Here is a 17642-nt window from a genome sequence, read left to right as displayed (position 1 = left end):
ACTAAGCTGATCTAGCACAAGAAGAGACCTTTTCTTCAATAAAGAACCTTTCCTTCTCTCCCACACTGTTGATCCATAATTTCATCCCAGCATCATCCATCCAACCCTTGCCACATACATTACCATCATCTGGTGGTATTTCAAAACGTTTTGGCATTGCATTGCACGTGATAACATTCACTGGATGAAGTTCAGTACCACCAGCACAACATGAAAGGACAACAATGTAGTGCATTTTTTCATGTACACTTGTTTTTATAACTACAGTTTTAGCACCTTTCATGGCAACAGTTCTGTTATTCAGTACACCAAACGTCAGGAGTTTCATAAATATTTGCTATTTGGCTTAGTTCCATACTGATTTTCTTTTGATGTTTAACAATAAAATGACGGAATGATAATATTTTCTCTTCATACTCTTCTGGCATTTGCGGAGATATTATTGTTTTGGTTCGCATGCTAAGCCCACGACACTTCATAAACCTGTAAGTACCAAGCAACTCTACCATTAAAGTTCATTAAGTATCACTATAGCGATAGATTATGAGCATGTTTTTTAATCATTTTTGTATTAATTTCAATGCCGTTTTGATGGTGTACTTGAATCCATTTCAATATGTCATCTAGTTTTGGCCACTTTGCATTCAGTTCTCTTATTTGCACATTAAATCTTCCTCACTTTTATTAAGTTGTTCATTCCTAGCCCGCCAATCCCCCGAGTGGTTTTTTCTTTTGGTGGAAGGCCGAATTGCTGCTCAGCGCCTGTTTCCACATTGTTCTGCATATGCTATTATTTTCAATTTATATCTCACATCGTATGGATACCATTTATTATTGTGAAATTAGCTATTAACAAAAATATTGTACTCTTACCAATAACACAAATCACTTTCAGTTCAATTTCACTGGCACGACAGACTGCAACGACACGTCACAGGTTAGTGTTCTGGTTTTGTGGTGGTGGGGTGGGAGGCAGAAAGTGTTAGCAAGCTTCTGAATCCCTGGAACTCATGTTCATCGCATCAATGCACTGCTGCTGCCGCCGCAAGTTGAATCCAATGCTGCCAGATAGAAAGAGGTTTCCTACGGCATTGAATATATGGTAATTTTTAAACTGGTGTAGTTGCTGGGGGGCAACAGTCTGAATGATTGATCTGACCCTGTAACACTAACCAAAACGGCCTTGCTGTGCTGGTACTGCGAACAGCTGAAAGCAAGGGGAAACTACTGCCATAATTTTTCCCGAGAGCACGCAGCTTCACTGTATAGTTAAATGATGATGGCGTTGCCTTTGGTAAAACATTCCGGACATAAAATAGTCCCCCATTTGGATCTCCTGGCGGGGACTGCTCAGGAGGACATCGTTATCAGGAGAAAGAAAACTGGCGTTCAATGGATCGGAGCGTGGAATGTCAGATCCCTTACTTGGGCAGGTAGGTTAGAAAATTTATAAAGGGAAATGGATAGGTTAAAGTTAGATATAGTGGGAATTAGTGAAGTTCGGTGGCAGGAGGAACAAGACTTTTGGTCAGGTGAATACAGGGTTATAAATACAAAATCAAATAGGGGTAATGCAGGAGTAGGTTTAATAATGAATAAAAAAATAGGAGTGCGGGTAAGCTACTACAAGCAGCATAGTGAACGCATTATTGTGGCCAAGATAGACACGAAGCCCACGCCTACTACAGTAGTACAAGTTTATATGCCAACTAGCTCTGCAGATGATGAAGAAATTGAAGAAATGTATGATGAGATAAAAGAAATTATTCAGGTAGTGAAGGGAGACGAAAATTTAATAGTCATGGGTGACTGGAATTCGAGAGTAGGAAAAGGGAGAGAAGGAAACATAGGTGAATATGGATTGGGGGTAAGAAATGAAAGAGGAAGCCACCTGGCAGAATTTTGCACAGAGCATAACGTAGCTAACACTTGGTTCAAGACCCATAAAAGAAGGTTGTAGTCACGGAAGAATCCTAGAGACACTAGAAGGTATCAGGTAGATTATAGAATGGTAAGACAGAGATTTAGGAACCAGGTTTTAAATTTTAAGACATTTCCAGGGGCAGATGTGGACTCCAACCACAATCTATTGGTTATGAACTGTAGATTAAAACTGAAGAAACTGCAAGAAGGTGGGAATATAAGGAGATGGGACCTGGATAAACTGACTAAACCAGAGGATGGCAGAGTTTCAGGGAGAGCATAAGGGCACAATTGACAGGAATGGGGGAAAGTAGTACAGTAGAAGAATGGGTAGCTCTGAGGGATGAAGTAGTAAAGGCAGCTGAGTATCAAGTAGGTAGAAAGTCGAGGGCTAGTAGAAATCCTTGGGTAACAGAAGATATATTGAATTTAATTGATGAAAGGAGAAAATATAAAAATGCAGTAAATGAAGCAGGGGAAAAGGAATACAAACATCTCAAAAATGAGCAACAGAAAGTGCAAAATGGCTAAGCAGGGATGGCTAGAGGACAAACGTAAGGATGTAGAGGCTTATCTCACTAGGGGTAAGACAGATACTGCCTACAGGAAGATTAAAGAGACCGTTGGAGAAAAGAGCCACTTGCATGAATATCAAGAGCTCAGGTGGAAACCCAGTTCTACGCAAAGAAGGGAAAGCAGAAAGGTGGAAGGAGTATATACAGGGTCTATACAAGGGCAATGTACTTAAGGACAATTTTATGGAAATGGAAGAGGATGTAGATGAAGATGAAATGTGAGATACGATACTGCGTGAAGAGTTTGACAGAGCACTGAAAGACCTGAGTCGAAACAAGGCCCCGGGAGTAGACAACAATCCATTAGAACTACTGACAGCCTTGGGAGAGCCAGTCCTGACAAAACTCTACCATCTGGTGAGCAAGACGTAAGAGACAGGCGAAATACCCTCCGACTTTAAGAAGAATATAATAATTCCAATCCCAAAGAAAGCAGGTGTTGACAGATGCGAAAATTACCAAACTATCAGTTTAATAAGTCACTGCTGCAAAATACTAATGCGAATTCTTTACAGACGAATGGAAAAACTGGTAGAAGCCGACCTCGGGTAAGATCAGTTTGGACTCCGTAGAAATATTGGAACACGTGAGGCAATACTAACCTTATGACTTACCTTAGAAGAAAGATTCAGGAAAGGCAACCCTACATTTCTAGCATTTGTGTACTTCGAGAAAGCTTCTGACAATGTTGACTGATATACTATCTTTCAAATTGTAAAGGTGGCAGGGGTTAAATACAGGGAGTGAAAGGCTATTTACAATGTGTACAGAAACCAGATGGCACTTATAAGAGTCTAGGCACAGGGTTGTAGCCTCTCCCAATGCTATTCAATCTGTATATTCAGCAAGCAGTAAAGGAAACAAAAGAAAAATTTGGAGTAGGTATTAAAATCCATGGAGAAGAAATAAAAACTTTGAGGTTCGCTGATGACATTGTAATTCTGTCAGAGATAGCAAAGGACTTGGAAGAGCAGTTGAACGGAATGGACAATGTCTTGAAAGGAGGGTATAAGATGAACATCAAAAAAAGCAAATCAAGGATAATGGAAAGTAGTCTACTTAAGTCGGGTGATGGTGAGGGAAATGGATTAGGAAATGACACACTTAAAGTAGTAAAGGAGTTTTGCTATTTTGGGAGCAAAATAACTGATGATGGTCGAAGTAGAGAGGATATCAAATGTAGATTGGCAATGGCAAGGAAAGCGTTTCTGAAGAAGAGGAATTTGTTAACATCGAGTATAGATTTAAGAGTCAGGAAGTCATTTCTGAGAGTATTTGTATGGAGCGCAGCCATGTATGGAAGTGAAACATGGACGATAAATAGTTTGGACAAGAAGAGATTAGAAGCTTTCGAAATGTGGTGCTACAGAAGAATGCTGAAGATTAGGTGGTTAGATCACGTGACTAATGAGGAGGTATTGAATAGAATTGGGGAGAAGAGGAGTTTGTGGCACAACTTGACAAGAAGAAGGGACCGATTGGTAGGACATGTTCTGAGGCATTAAGGGATCACCAATTTAGTACTGGAGGGTAGCGTGGAGGGTAAAAATCGTAGAGGGAGACCAAGAGATGAATACACTAAGCAGATTCAGAAGGATGTAGGCTGCAGTAGGTACTGGGAGATGAAGAAGCTTGCACAGGATAGGATAGCATGGAGAGCTGCATCAAACCAGTCTCAGGACTGAAAACAACAACAACAGGTATTTTAAATCACACGCTGGACATTATATTAATTTCGAGTATAAATGCACCTGAATTATGGAGGCATTTTTTCAAAGAAATAAGAGCATCATAGTCTGTAAAATATGGTATCAAAGGCCGTCAGTAGATGGTGTCTGAGTAACAGTCAGATGTTGGATCACCTGATTAAGACTAATTAGGGCCTGAACAATATTGTATGGCGAGTAAAGAGGCTGAAGCAGTTCCCAGTCAGATAAAGGCTCATTATGTAGGCATGATGGGAGGCTAAAGGAAAGCGGAATGTTTTCAATTGTCTTTTATGCTTTCGTTATGTAGTAGGATAAGAAGAGGGCATCAATGCATGCACAAAATGGGTCATGATATGTTTGGCAAGATCCAATGCACCGTTGGGTATACCACCACCAAGGAGAAGATCTGGGACAGGCTAATAACTAGCATCAAAATGGATACAGGGATTAGTGAACACAAGATTGTCATAGCGAGACTGAACACCCTAACTCGCAGAAGTTTCAAAATAAACTAAAAATATACCTATTCAAAAAAGCAGATAAACTTTCACTTGACACCTTCCTGAGAGACCATCTCCTTCCAAATTAATAATGTAAATGTAGACCACATCTGACTTGAATTCAAAGAAGTAGTATCAACTGCACTCGAGAGATTTATACTAAATATATTAAAAAAACGACTGAGCTGATCCCCTTGGTACACAAAACGTGTCAGAACACTGGTACAGAAATAACTAAAAAAGCTTGCCAAATTAAAAAGAAAACAAAACCCCCAAAATTGACAATCTTTTACAGAAGCTCAAAATTTAGCACAGACTTCAAGGAAATATAATAGTTTCCACAATGAAACTGTCTTGAAACCAGGCAGAAAATCCAAAGAGATTCTGGTCACGTGTGAAGTATGCTAGCAGCAAGACAATCAATGCTTTCTCTGCATGATAGCATTGGAAATACTATCAAAGACAGTGCTGCTAAAGCAGAGTTACTAAACACAGCCTTCTGAAATTCCTTCGCCTAGGAACCTGAAGTAAACATTCCAGAATTTGAGACATGAACAGCTGCCAACATGAGTAACTTAGAAGTCTATATTCTTTGAGCAGTGAAGCAACTTAAATCACCTGATAAAAGTAAGTCTTCCTTAATGTGTACCAATTAGGTTCCTTTCAGAGTATGCTGATACCATAGCTCTACACTTAATCATATACAACTGCTTGCTCCACAAAAGATCCACACCCAATGCCAGGAAAGTTGCGTAAGTCACAACAAGATTCAAGAAACCCAATAGGTGTAACCCACCAAATTACAGACTCTTATCATTAATGTAAATATGCAGCAGGATTTTGGAACATTAGGAATTACCTTGAAGACAATGGTTTATTGACACACAGTCAACATGGATTTAAAAAACATCTTTCTTCTGAAACACAACTAGCTGTTTACTCACACAAAGTGTTGAGTGCTGTTGACAAGGGATTTCAAATTGATTCCACATTTCTAGAGTTCCAGAAACCTTTTGACACTGTACCAAATAAATGGCTTGTAATCAAGTTGTGTGCTTATCGAATATCATCTCAGTTATTTGACTGGATTCGCATTTTACTGTCAGATGCCACAGTTCATAATAACTGACACGAAGTCATCAATCAAAACATAACTGATTTCTGGCATTCTCCAAGATAGTGTTCAAGGCCCTCTGCTGTTCCTTACCTATCTACACTGTTTAGAAGACAGTATGAGCAGCCGTCTTCAGTTGTTTGCAGATGATGCTGTCGTTTATCACCTAGTCAAGTAATAAGGAAATCAAAACTGCAAAATGATTTCTAAAATACATTTGTACAGTGTGAAATTAGCAATTGACCCAAAACAGTGAAAAGCGTGAGGTTATCCAGGAGTGCTAAAGAATCCATTAAACTTCAGTTACTCAATAAATCAATCGAGTCCAAACGACACAAATTCAACTAAAAACCTAGGGAGTGCAATTACGAACAACTCAAATTGGAAAAAAGCAAAAATTGTCTGTCCTCCTTTGGAGCACTGCTGCACAGTGTAGGATCCTTACTAGATAGGATCAAAGGAGTATCACGAGAAAGTTCAACACCGTATGCTGTCCACTTTATTTCTGCACAGCACATTTATTTCTGCACAGCACATTTATTTACTACACAAATTTGACACTGCTGCGTCAAGTTTTTTGTCCATGCCATATCTTAATATTTTCAGCTGGTAGTTTTGTGGGGAAATAAACAATTTGTTTTTGCAAAGTTTAATTTCAAATTATTTTTTTACCAATGTCTAGTTCCGTAGGTTTCTGCTCAAAATTAATTAACTGTCAGGTTCACAATAGACTATTGCTGGTGAGTTTTCTGCACACAGGGCAGTATTAACCCATTAACTGCTCTGGATGTGTTAGCGCCCGTGCCTTTGTACCTGTCCCTGTGTGCCCAGAACATGTTTATGGGCACCACCAGTCCTACCTGGTACTCTGAGCGCGTCTACGCGTTGACATGTCCAGAGTACCAGGTAGAAGGACTGGTTGCACATGCAAACATGTTCAGAGCACACAGGGACAGTTACAAAGGCGTGGGTGCTAACACATCCAGAGCAGTTAAAGGGTTAGACAACCTGGCACGGCATATATACTGATATAATACAAAAATATTGGTGGCCCTAATATTTGTCCTAGTTGAACATCTAGTTAAAGTTTCCAGCCACTGTTATGAACAACACCTCTGCTTTCTGTTCACTTTCCTATTAAATGACTAATATAGAAATACTAATTGTTTAGTTAAAATGTATATCTTCATATGAAAATTTTTTTTGACAAATCCACAGTCAGATTTAAAGCTAAGTCTGCAAAGCTTGGCTATGAGGCATTCAATATTACAGCATATGACCAGCTGGTCGAGTGTTATGACTGACAAAAATTTGTTAACTTTCCCAAAAATTACAAAGGATTGAACCAAAAGCCAAAATGTATGTGGACTTCCCTCTCCTCCTCCCCCCCCCCCCCCCCCATTTTAATTCCTAACATCTGTAAGAAATACCAACCAAAATAGGTTATCTTCCTTTAAAAGTAGAAATGATAAACCAATTTAATTAGTGTTTCATGCTTCAAATTCTCCACTTATCTTACTCTTATTCTATCTAAATGTCTTGTCTCTTTCCTTGAACCGTAAGACATAATCTGTTGACTGACATTCTTATTTCTATCACCCTATCCCTACTTCTGAAATCATGAAAAATTGGTAGAGACCAAAACAAATGTTTTTTTATTACTATACATTTGATTTATGATTATCAAAATAAGATGAGATATACGAATCAACTAAATGCGCAACCAATACATACTTGGAAGAAGTGAAATCCATTTTATTTCTGATTCGCAATCTCAGTGCTGCACAAAATTATTAATTTTTTAGAAGTTATTTCATCCCACAAAAAAATTGAAAATCTATTCTGTCATACAAATGTATTCAATTTGACAAAAACTGAAATATAAAAAGCAATTAGTATTGATGAAAAATATTTCTTTCACTATAATAGGTAAAATGTGCATAGCAGAAAGTTTTTTTGTGGAGGTGTCTTAAGCTGCTTACCTGGAGCCGATGATAAAAGGTCTGGTCCTAAGCCATCCTGTTGTCCAAAATTATCAATCATCTCAAAACTACCAGTGAGAGGGGCGGAACCTTGTGTACCAAACATGGCATCTGTAGGCACATCAAAATTATCAGTAACTTAAACAGATAGTACTATATATCACAAGTAATGTTTATACATTTATGTGGGAAGAACAAGAATTTATATGCAATTACAAATATGCATAGCATGAAATAAACAGGCAAGGTAAACATGGCAGAAAAAGCTAACCGACTCCAAAGATTTCTTCATATTTCATTCACTATAGCAGTGCATTGATGGGCAAGTGTTAGTTTCAACACTACAATTACAGTGACATTACTGCATTGAATCATAGATACACTGTGTCTAGGCTATACAATGAGAAACAGATACATGACAAAGAGGGTATAACATACCTGCTTCTCATGTCTACAACAGTCTATGTAAAGTGATTCTGTATGTGTTTCCATGGCTACACATCAGCGTTGCTGCAGTTCTATACACAACTGTTTTCAGTCACATAGCTTCAGTACCACCAGTAACATTTTGTACTTCACAGTTTAAAGCCAGCAACAGCATTGCTAGGCATCAGGTATCTTCTTTTGCCAAATGAAGAACACAGAGAAACTGAACCACAACTGTTAAGTGACTGCACATAAGATGTGGAGATTTCTTGGTTCCTAGTTCACAGTGTGCACTTCTCACTTTATAGCAGTACAGACATGAGTCCCATGGTGGGTATTAGCTGACACTGATGATCCAAGCAGATACAATCAATGTCTGGAGCATTCATCAAAACCACGATTGTCTCTCAATGAACATAAATATTTGCTGGGGCAACACTGTCCCACTGTATAGAATACTATTCCATCTCAGTAAATATTGCCATTTTCTGATGTGTTCAAGCTAGCATGCTGCACTGTGCTATTTGTGTTTTTGTATCCACGAATTAGCCTCAATGCAAGTGCGTTTACACCCAGTCTTACAGTGGTAAACTTGCACTTTTTTCGATTGTGCAATACTGTCAGATGTACTCTTGTGCAGGTAGCTTTTGTATTTCATGTCATGGAGATGTTTCTAGCTTGTGTAATTGTCCATATTTTTGTTTGGCAGCACTGGCCTCTTAAGCTGTGACCTTCCAGTCTCACCACAGTCATGGCTATCAACAGAGAATCAGTTTACCCATACTGTTATTACTATAATACACCCAGGTGGTAGCCCTTTTACACAGAAGCTATTCAGAGATAAAATTTCACTTTATGACCCCCCCCCCCCCCCCCAAAAAAAAAAAATCTAGATCTGATGCGCAAGACTTATCTAAAGTTATGCAACTGGGTAATGTACAGAAAAATCTCTTACCACCCTGAAAGCATATGCTCACAAATTTTGGTTTTACATCATGGGGATCTAATTACTTTTATTTCCCCTTCCATTTGAAACTGAGGACCCCTGAAAACAGACACTTCTGCCATTTAATATGGTTAATAATTGTCAATCTAAAAGTTCACATCCATTTTGAACTTTTACATACTACAGAATTAAGAATACTGAAGGAAACGGTAAGCTGCATGCAATGATCATTCCCTTCTAATTTATCATAGTTCTAGATATCTTTCCTTCTTAGTTACAAAAAAAGATCTTAAAAAAATTATGAACAGTTATGATACTATACAAATCAACACTAAAACTGAAAACAACCTTGTCCTGTATTAGTAACCATGCAGTACCAATATTCAAAGAAATGCCTAATAGCATGCATATACAGGCAAACCACTGTACATAATTGTAAATATAGTGGTATTTGTATTAATCTTCTCCATGATCAATACTTCTTTTTCACAATGTTTCAAAATCCTTAATAGAAAAAACTTCCAAAGAGTTGACAACCTCACTCACTATACTAAACTGAATGATCAACATAAGAGACCGAGTACTTCAGTGTACTATGATGAAGGGATAAAAGGTCTCAGTTCCAAACATGGATGTTCATCACTTTAAAATGATTAATCTGAACCATAGCGTCTTCCAGGAACACTGTACAGTTCTTCCCATACATCTTACACTATCTCAAAACTGATTTCTTCTGCTCACTAAGAACTAAACTCCTTCCTATGTTAAAATTTATTATATTTGAGACATCAGTTATGCCACATCGTGTTTACTCTGTTGCCTGTACAGTAAAAAAATTCACTGTTGAGAATTTAGATTGCAGTATGTAAAGGAGGATTACCACTATCCACTAATCAGAGGAAGCACTTCACATAAGATGGGCACAGCTAAACAATGTGACCTGCAAAAGCTTTGGTCAAAGACTGATATTTGTGAACCACAAAAAATTAAAGAAGATTGGGTTATAAATACTGACTCCATGAAGAGGCCGACTGGAGACATTACAAGCTTAGATATTATGAGAATGGGGCTGACACCTATCACACCTCCACAAAAGAAGCATTCAAGCATTTGCCTGAATAGATTATGGGATAAAGAGAAAATCTGAATACGGATGGATGTGGCATACTTGGTTGTAGGATACCACCCATCTGCTTTAACCTGGGATGTAGTTGCACTGTGCCGCGATGTGCTATGGGACATCGAGCTGTGGTTTGTGATTTGGAGTGCAAGTAACACACTGTAAAGGGTATGGTGTGTGTAGTGGTGGCACACTATAGTAGTTTTATTATGTGGTGGTGATGTATTTCTGAGGAACGTTATTGGGTCATTTAGTGTGCTACAGTCATCATGATATGGACTGTAGGAAATTACATGGTGACAATGGAATAAACTGCACAGAATGTTGTCATATAAAAAAAACAATATGTCATAAAATTTAAATTGATTCTTGGATGTCCGAATAACCACTGAATAAGTGGATCAATACTTTTAATTAATTCACAGGAGCAGGTAGGTCGATATGTTTATTAACATATCAAACCTGCAACTATTATTAATAAACACTGATCCACCTACCTTCTCCCACAATTTAATTAAGAAAACATTGATCCACTTATGATGTTCATTGTAAACTATTTTCTCACGGGTTCCACTGTCCTGTCCTATCTGACTCATTTGTCACGTTCACTTCCTATGACACAACTTGCATACAGTTACCAACTGTAAAATGCAAGAAAAGCTGCCCACACAATAACTAATACTTTTTGGTATAGAGTTTTCAGTAAGTCCCCATCCAAAATCCCCTTTTCCCCTGGTTGCCCCACTAATTGAATTGGGTTTAGTCAGTGTATTGGTTTGCACAGTATTTGTATTTTTGCAGCTTTAACGGTTAAGAGATCAGTCTTGTTAACTGGCAATTAGAAATAAACCACCAGTTCAATGTAGTCTTACAGACATGGCCATGTATAAAACTAACTACGTACGGGGTTAGATTAGATTAGATTAATACTTGTTCCATAGATTATGAATATGACACTTCGTAATGATGTGGAACGTGTCAGGTTAATAAAAGATATCTGTACAATATATTACATTACACAAAATATTGCATGATGCTAATGTTTAAGTTTTTTTTCTTTTTTTTGCCCCCCCTTAATTTATATCTAAAAATTCAGCCAATGAGTAGAAGAAGTTGTCATCTAGAAATTCTTTTAATTTATTTTTAAATGTTGGTTGGCTATCTGTCAGGCTTTTGATGCTGTTTGGTAGGTGACCAAAGACTTTTGTGGCAGCATAATTTACCCCTTTCTGTGCCGAAGTCAGATTTAACCCTGCATAGTGAAGATCATCCTTTCTCCTGGTGTTATAGCTATGCACACTGCTATTACTTTTGAGCTGAGCTGGATTATTAACAACAAATTTCATAAGTGAATATATATACTGTGAGGATCCCTAGATCCTTAAATAGATGTCTGCAGGATGACCGTGGGTGGGCTCCAGCACTTATTCTGATTACACGTTTTTGAGCAATGAATACTTTTCTACTCAACGATTAATTACCCCAGAATACGATGCTACACGAAAGCAGTGAATAAAAGTAGGCATAGTAAGCTAATTTACTAAGAGTCTTATCACCACAATACATTAACATAAGAAAAACATACTAAATGAAAACTGTTTAGCACCATATATATGTATGTCCATGTACAAATGATTCAGTATTTCTTTAACGGTATCACGCCAAACGAAACTTCTCACATATACAGTTTTTCATTGAAATTCTTGCTGATGATTAGGTACATATGCAGAAACTAAAATGCTAAAAGACAAATACAGTCCTGACCACACCAACATAAATTAAATTTCGAAAAATAGATGCTCAGATGTTCATTAACAGTTGTTCATTCTCATGCAACAATACTACTCTGATCTATCAAACTTACAGGTAGAGTCACCGCAGCATTTTAAGTAGCACAATGATAAAAAGAAAAACAATATCATTAGGGACAATATCACACAGCTTCTATATTGAATGTTTCAAATCTCCTGTAATTTCACTGTGCCTTGATCTAAAAATTAGTTAAAGTCATAGACCAAGACATCAGTAAATCAAACGTCGAAGGTAACTTAACTGATTATGAAAATTAAATACAAATTATAGAGCCTACAGAAACATACGATTGGAAAAAAACAAAAACAAGGTTAACAACCTTGTCTAACGCTCTGGTACATAGTATCGTTTGCAAAGAAAATTAGGTTTCCACGTTAATAAATCCAAAAGTAAACACACACACACACACACACACACACACACACACACAAATCGCTGCAAAGTAGGTAACCACATTCCAACATTACATTTAATGTACTTCCTTCTTACCGTCTGCAGCAGGTGGTGCATTTCCAGGATTTAATTCATCCTCCAATCCGGCAAGTTGATCTTGTTCTCTAGCTAGGAATTCTGCTGCTGGATCAACTTCAGGTTGATCGAAATTATCACCAAAACCATCCATAACTAAAAAATTGAGATACGAATCAGTTGTGCGCCAAAACACTACGTAAGCTTTTTATAAAGACATGGTGTTTTACCTGCCAAGCCACTACAGTAATTCTTCAGAAATCGCCAATTAACTATCTCTCACGTTCCAATCTGCTCTCTTTAACTTCACACTACTACACGCAGCACACAGCATATGACGTACATTGACAGTTGGATACACCCCACCAGCAATGCAGCCACCACTTCACAGGAAAGTTACAGTAGACTGTTGGCAGTATGAAATATTTCCCAATGTCCGTCTAGAACTGATTTATTTCTTAACCACACTCTCTCGTTGAAATATATTCTGTACAAAATAAAATTTATTTTGGAACAAGAAGTGAAAAGAATTGGTAGGAGATGTTTAGGAAAAAAAATGTTAAGGCTATTTCACATTGCCGTCAAGTCACATCACATGAAGACATTCCACAATATTATTTAAATGGCGGCATTTGCACATGCCGTCAGCAGATCTTCACGCGACCGCCAAGGTTTCACGGGAAGAAATTTTGGACGGTGACGTCGCTTGCTAACATTGGAAATTAATCTATTTTGGCCGTTCAAAGTCATGTTACAATAGTGGATGTTGTGCTGTTATGTTTTCTTAATGTCTATTTCTAGGGATAAAAGTTTGGACGATTTTGCTTTTGTGGAAAATTGCAAATATTCCACGACGAGTTGGTTATATTTTTCATTGAGTGTTCTTCCATAAGCAGTGTCAGATATCTGAGAGAAAAAAATTATTTAGGCTTTACAATTACGAGCAGTTTATTCTGTACCATTACGGCACGGTGGATTCACACTGTCCGTCATGTCACGTCACGTCAGTTAGCTTACGCGGTGAAAGTGAGGTTATAAGTTAACCATTTCACACTGGCCGTCATATCACGTCACACCACGCCACCGTCAACGTTTCTCGGGAAGAAAGTTTTGACGGCTGATGTCATCATCCATTGTTGATCGCGTGACCCCGAATCTCATTTCCTTCCGATACACAGCCATGTGCTCAACTCCATGTTTCATTTTGTAATGCTTTTCGTTGTTGGTATCAGTTGTTATTGCAAGTCTCTGTTTTCGCTATTTTTTGTGTTAAAAATTGTTTTGTTTCGGTACTTCTTTTGTAATTATTTATAATTCTATAATGACGGAACAGTGAGGCATTATTCTGAATTGTATGGGCTGAGTGTACGAAGTACTTGTCCTCTAGTACATCTATAAAGTCGATTATTGCACATACTAGTACTGTACTTAGTATTTTAAAATGAAATGAATCATATGGCTGCAACTCGAAGTGGAACAAGTGCGTAGAATCAGACAGATTATGAAGTGGAATTTGTTTGTATGTTATCAGGCATTTGTAATGTTTGATAAAGAAACAAACTGAAAGCTTCAGACACTGAAAAAAATGTAAAAATGCTCTTTTTCCATACGTTACAGTTATTTGCTTCAATATGTGATTATTTAATGTTAAGTATCTCTCTGGATTGTGCATGAAACAGTTTTGCAAGAATCAGTGGTCAATATATATGCAGTTTCCCTAGCTAAACCTAGCACAAATAAGGCACTTCAGCTGTCAAAATATAAGATACAAAGAAAACCTCTTCAAGGGAAAGGTATTGAGGGAGATATGACTATTGCACAAATATTTGCACTGAGCTGGTAATATTCAGGGAATGATGATGCTGATGTCATTGTCATTGCCTGAGCACTGGATGCTGGCGTCAGTGATTCAGGGAACGTTAATATTCTCGATTCCAGGAATGCTGATACTGATGTCATCAAAATTCTTGCCTGAACCTACAGTGATCCACTATTTATGAAAACTGATTCAGGGGACTTCATTAGACATTAGCAAGAGAACTGTATACAGCAGACTGGATGAAGTTATATGTGCTGATTCACAAAGATAACCCTAGAAGGGGTTAACTAACTCCTGCTGCCTTGAGTGGGAAGGAATGACCAGTTGTACTGCATGTTGCCTATACCACTTTCTGCAGACTCTCTTACTGAAATTAGGAAAATAATAAATTCACCCAAAAGTGAAAGCTCACATGGAATTGATGGCATTTCCAACAGAGTACTAAAAGCTTGTTCCCAACAAATAAGTAGGATTCTCAGCACCATATGTAGTAGCTCACTGAAACAGGGCATTTTTCCAGACAGACTGAAATACGCTATTGTTAAACCATTGCACAAAACGGGGGATAGATCTAATGCTAACAACTACAGCCCAATATCACTTCTGACAGCTTTATCCAAAATTATTGAAAAAGTAATGTATTCAATAGTAGCATCACATATTTGTAAAAATGAAGTACTAACAAAATCTCAGTTTGGTTTTCAGAAAGGCCTATCAACAGAAAATGCTGTATATGCTTTCACTGATCAAATATTAAATGCATTGAATAACCAAACATCACCCAGTAGGATATTTTGTGATCTCTCAAAGGCTTTTGATTGTGTGAGTCATGAAATTCTTCTAGATAAGCTTAAGTATTGTGGCATGAGTGGGACAGTGCACAAATGGTTTAATTCATACTTAACTAGACGAATGCAGAAGGTTGAAATTAATAGTACAGATAGTTTGCAAAAACCAGCAGAGTCCTCTAACTGGGGAGGTATCAAGAATGGTGTCCCACAGGGTTCAGTCTTGGGTCCCTTATTGTTCTTAATATATATTAACGACTTGCCACTCTATATTCATGAAGGTGCAAAGCTAGTTCTTTTTGTTGATGATACAAGTATAGTAATCACACCCAAGAAGCAAGAATCAGCTGAGGAAATTGCAAATAATGTCTTTCAGAAAATTATTAAGTGGTTCCCTGCAAATGAATTCTCACTAAATTTTGATAAAACATGGTTAATACAATTCTGTACAGTAAATGGCATAACACCATTGATAAATATAGACAATGAGCCGAAGTCTGTTGCTAAGGCAGAGTACTTAAAATTTAATTGGAAGAAACACATTGATGATCTGCTAAAACAGTTAGGTTCAGCTACTTATGCTATTAGGGTTATTCCAAATTTTGGTGATAAACATATCAGTAAATTAGCCTACTACGCCTATTTTCATTCACTGCTTTCATATAGCATCATATTTTGGGGCATTGTGTCAGAATAATAGCTCGAGCCCACCCGAGATCACCTTGCAGACATTTATTTAAGGAACTTGGGATATTCGCAGTACCTTCGCAATACACATATTCTTTTATGAAATTTGTCATTCATTCCAGTTCAAAAATCACAGTGAAGTGCATAGCCACAACACTAGAAGAAAGGATGATCTTCACTGTCCTGGATTAAATCTCACTTTGGCACAGAAAGGGGTGAATTACGCTGCCACAAAAATCTTTGGTCATTTGCCAAATAACATTAAAAGTCTGACAGATAGCCAACTATTATTTAAAAGCAAATTTAAAGAATTTCTGAATGACAACTCCTTCTACTCAATAGATGAATTCTTCAATATGAAGTAGTAACTGTAAAAGAATTAATTAATTAATTATTTTATCTAAAGAAAACTTATGTTACAATGACACATTCCACATAATTACGAAATGTCATATTCATGATCTATGGAACAAGGATTAATACATTAATGTATGTATGTATGTAATGTTCATCTGATCGTACTGTGGCAGTAGTGTCCTGTGACATGTATGCCCATTGTTGGTTCAAAATAAGTTACACAATCCTTTTCTCTCTGACTTCAGACCTGGTAGGTTACTTGCAATATCGTTCATTACAGCTGTCATTCCTGCAGTGCCAGTCAAGTGGAAGGGCTTATTAGACAGATTGCGACTCACTGATAATCAACGCTCATTGAGTGCTAAGATTTTCGCTTTTGTCATGTGCCAAGAGCAGGGTGCAGTCGGTCGGTTTTTCAGAGGAAAGCACACTGAGCTGGTGGCAAGTGACCCAATTGTGTGTTGGTGCTTGTGACGCAGCTTGCCTTGGCTGTCCCAGAGTGAGAGCTAGCAGTGTGCCAGGCTGTCGACAGGGACCCTGCTTTGTCATGCCAGGGTTTGCCATTTTGTCCCTTGCTGAGACTCTGATTCAGCTTGCCTGTTGCCATGTATACATCTTCCATGTAACGCTAACATGATATGAAACATGGTTACAAATGAAATAAACTTAGTTCCTCCAACTGTTTCCATACACAACAGTTCTTATCTTCATTAACAATTTATGACGATTAAAGAGTATAAGAAATGAGAACTGACTATCCTAATATTCACCAAATAAAAAAAAATTCTTATGGTTCATGAAAAGCTAGCAATAAACTCCAAATTTACACAACGGAGAAGAATGCTTTACAGAAATCTGCTGTTCCTTATAGACATTAAAAGCAAGATCAAAATTTATACAAAGGGCATAGAATGCAGCGCAAAACATGTTACCCCCATGTTCTACAACATGAAACATATTATTATTTATGTACATCTTAAACTACAAAACGTATTTCCTGTAAGTATAGTTTAGCGAGACAAGAACAGAACACACAGATGGGGATAGATATTAATGGATCAGGTTGAAGTGTTCTGGCAGGGGTTTCCAGTCAAATTACTGCAGCATGCCATTATTGGGCAACAAACGATAGTGTACCACCTGTCGATGCAGTGAAGCATTGTATACTATCCAACATCAACCAATCTCACTATAGTGAGATCAAGACCCACTGCACAAGGTGGCACAGTGGTTATCACAATGGATTCTCATTTGGGAGAGTGATAGTTCAAACCCACGTCTGGCCATCTAGATTTAGGTTTACTGTGATTTCCTTGAATCGCTCCAAGCAAATATCAGGATGGTTCCTTTGACACAATTCGAGCTTGTGCTCCATCTCTAATGACCTCGATGTCGATAGGACGTTAAAGTTAATCT

General features: G+C 37.7%; 1 protein-coding gene across 7 annotated transcripts in view; it reads right to left on the bottom strand.

Annotated features, from left to right (window-relative positions):
• The window catches only part of LOC124804797 (clathrin light chain), a 60272-nt gene extending 47162 nt beyond the window's left edge, over window positions 1–13110 (bottom strand). For 2 of the 7 annotated variants that reach the window (XM_047265132.1, XM_047265130.1), the window contains exons 1-3: window positions 12806–13104; window positions 12597–12731; window positions 7804–7914 (exon numbers count right to left, since the gene is read on the bottom strand). In XM_047265132.1, coding sequence (XP_047121088.1) covers window positions 7804–7914; window positions 12597–12729 — 244 coding nt within the window. In that variant the 5' untranslated portion in view covers window positions 12730–12731; window positions 12806–13104. Of the gene's footprint in view, window positions 1–7803; window positions 7915–12596; window positions 12732–12805 lie in introns of all 7 variants that reach the window. The other 5 variants (XM_047265128.1, XM_047265131.1, XM_047265127.1 and 2 more) reach the window with 5 other exon arrangements.
• Between the last annotated feature and the right edge of the window lie 4532 nt (window positions 13111–17642).

The sequence above is a fragment of the Schistocerca piceifrons genome, chromosome 7 (assembly GCF_021461385.2).
Source record: "Schistocerca piceifrons isolate TAMUIC-IGC-003096 chromosome 7, iqSchPice1.1, whole genome shotgun sequence".
Classification (NCBI taxonomy): Eukaryota; Metazoa; Arthropoda; class Insecta; order Orthoptera; family Acrididae; genus Schistocerca; species Schistocerca piceifrons.
This window is presented reverse-complemented; position numbering and strand designations above follow the sequence as displayed.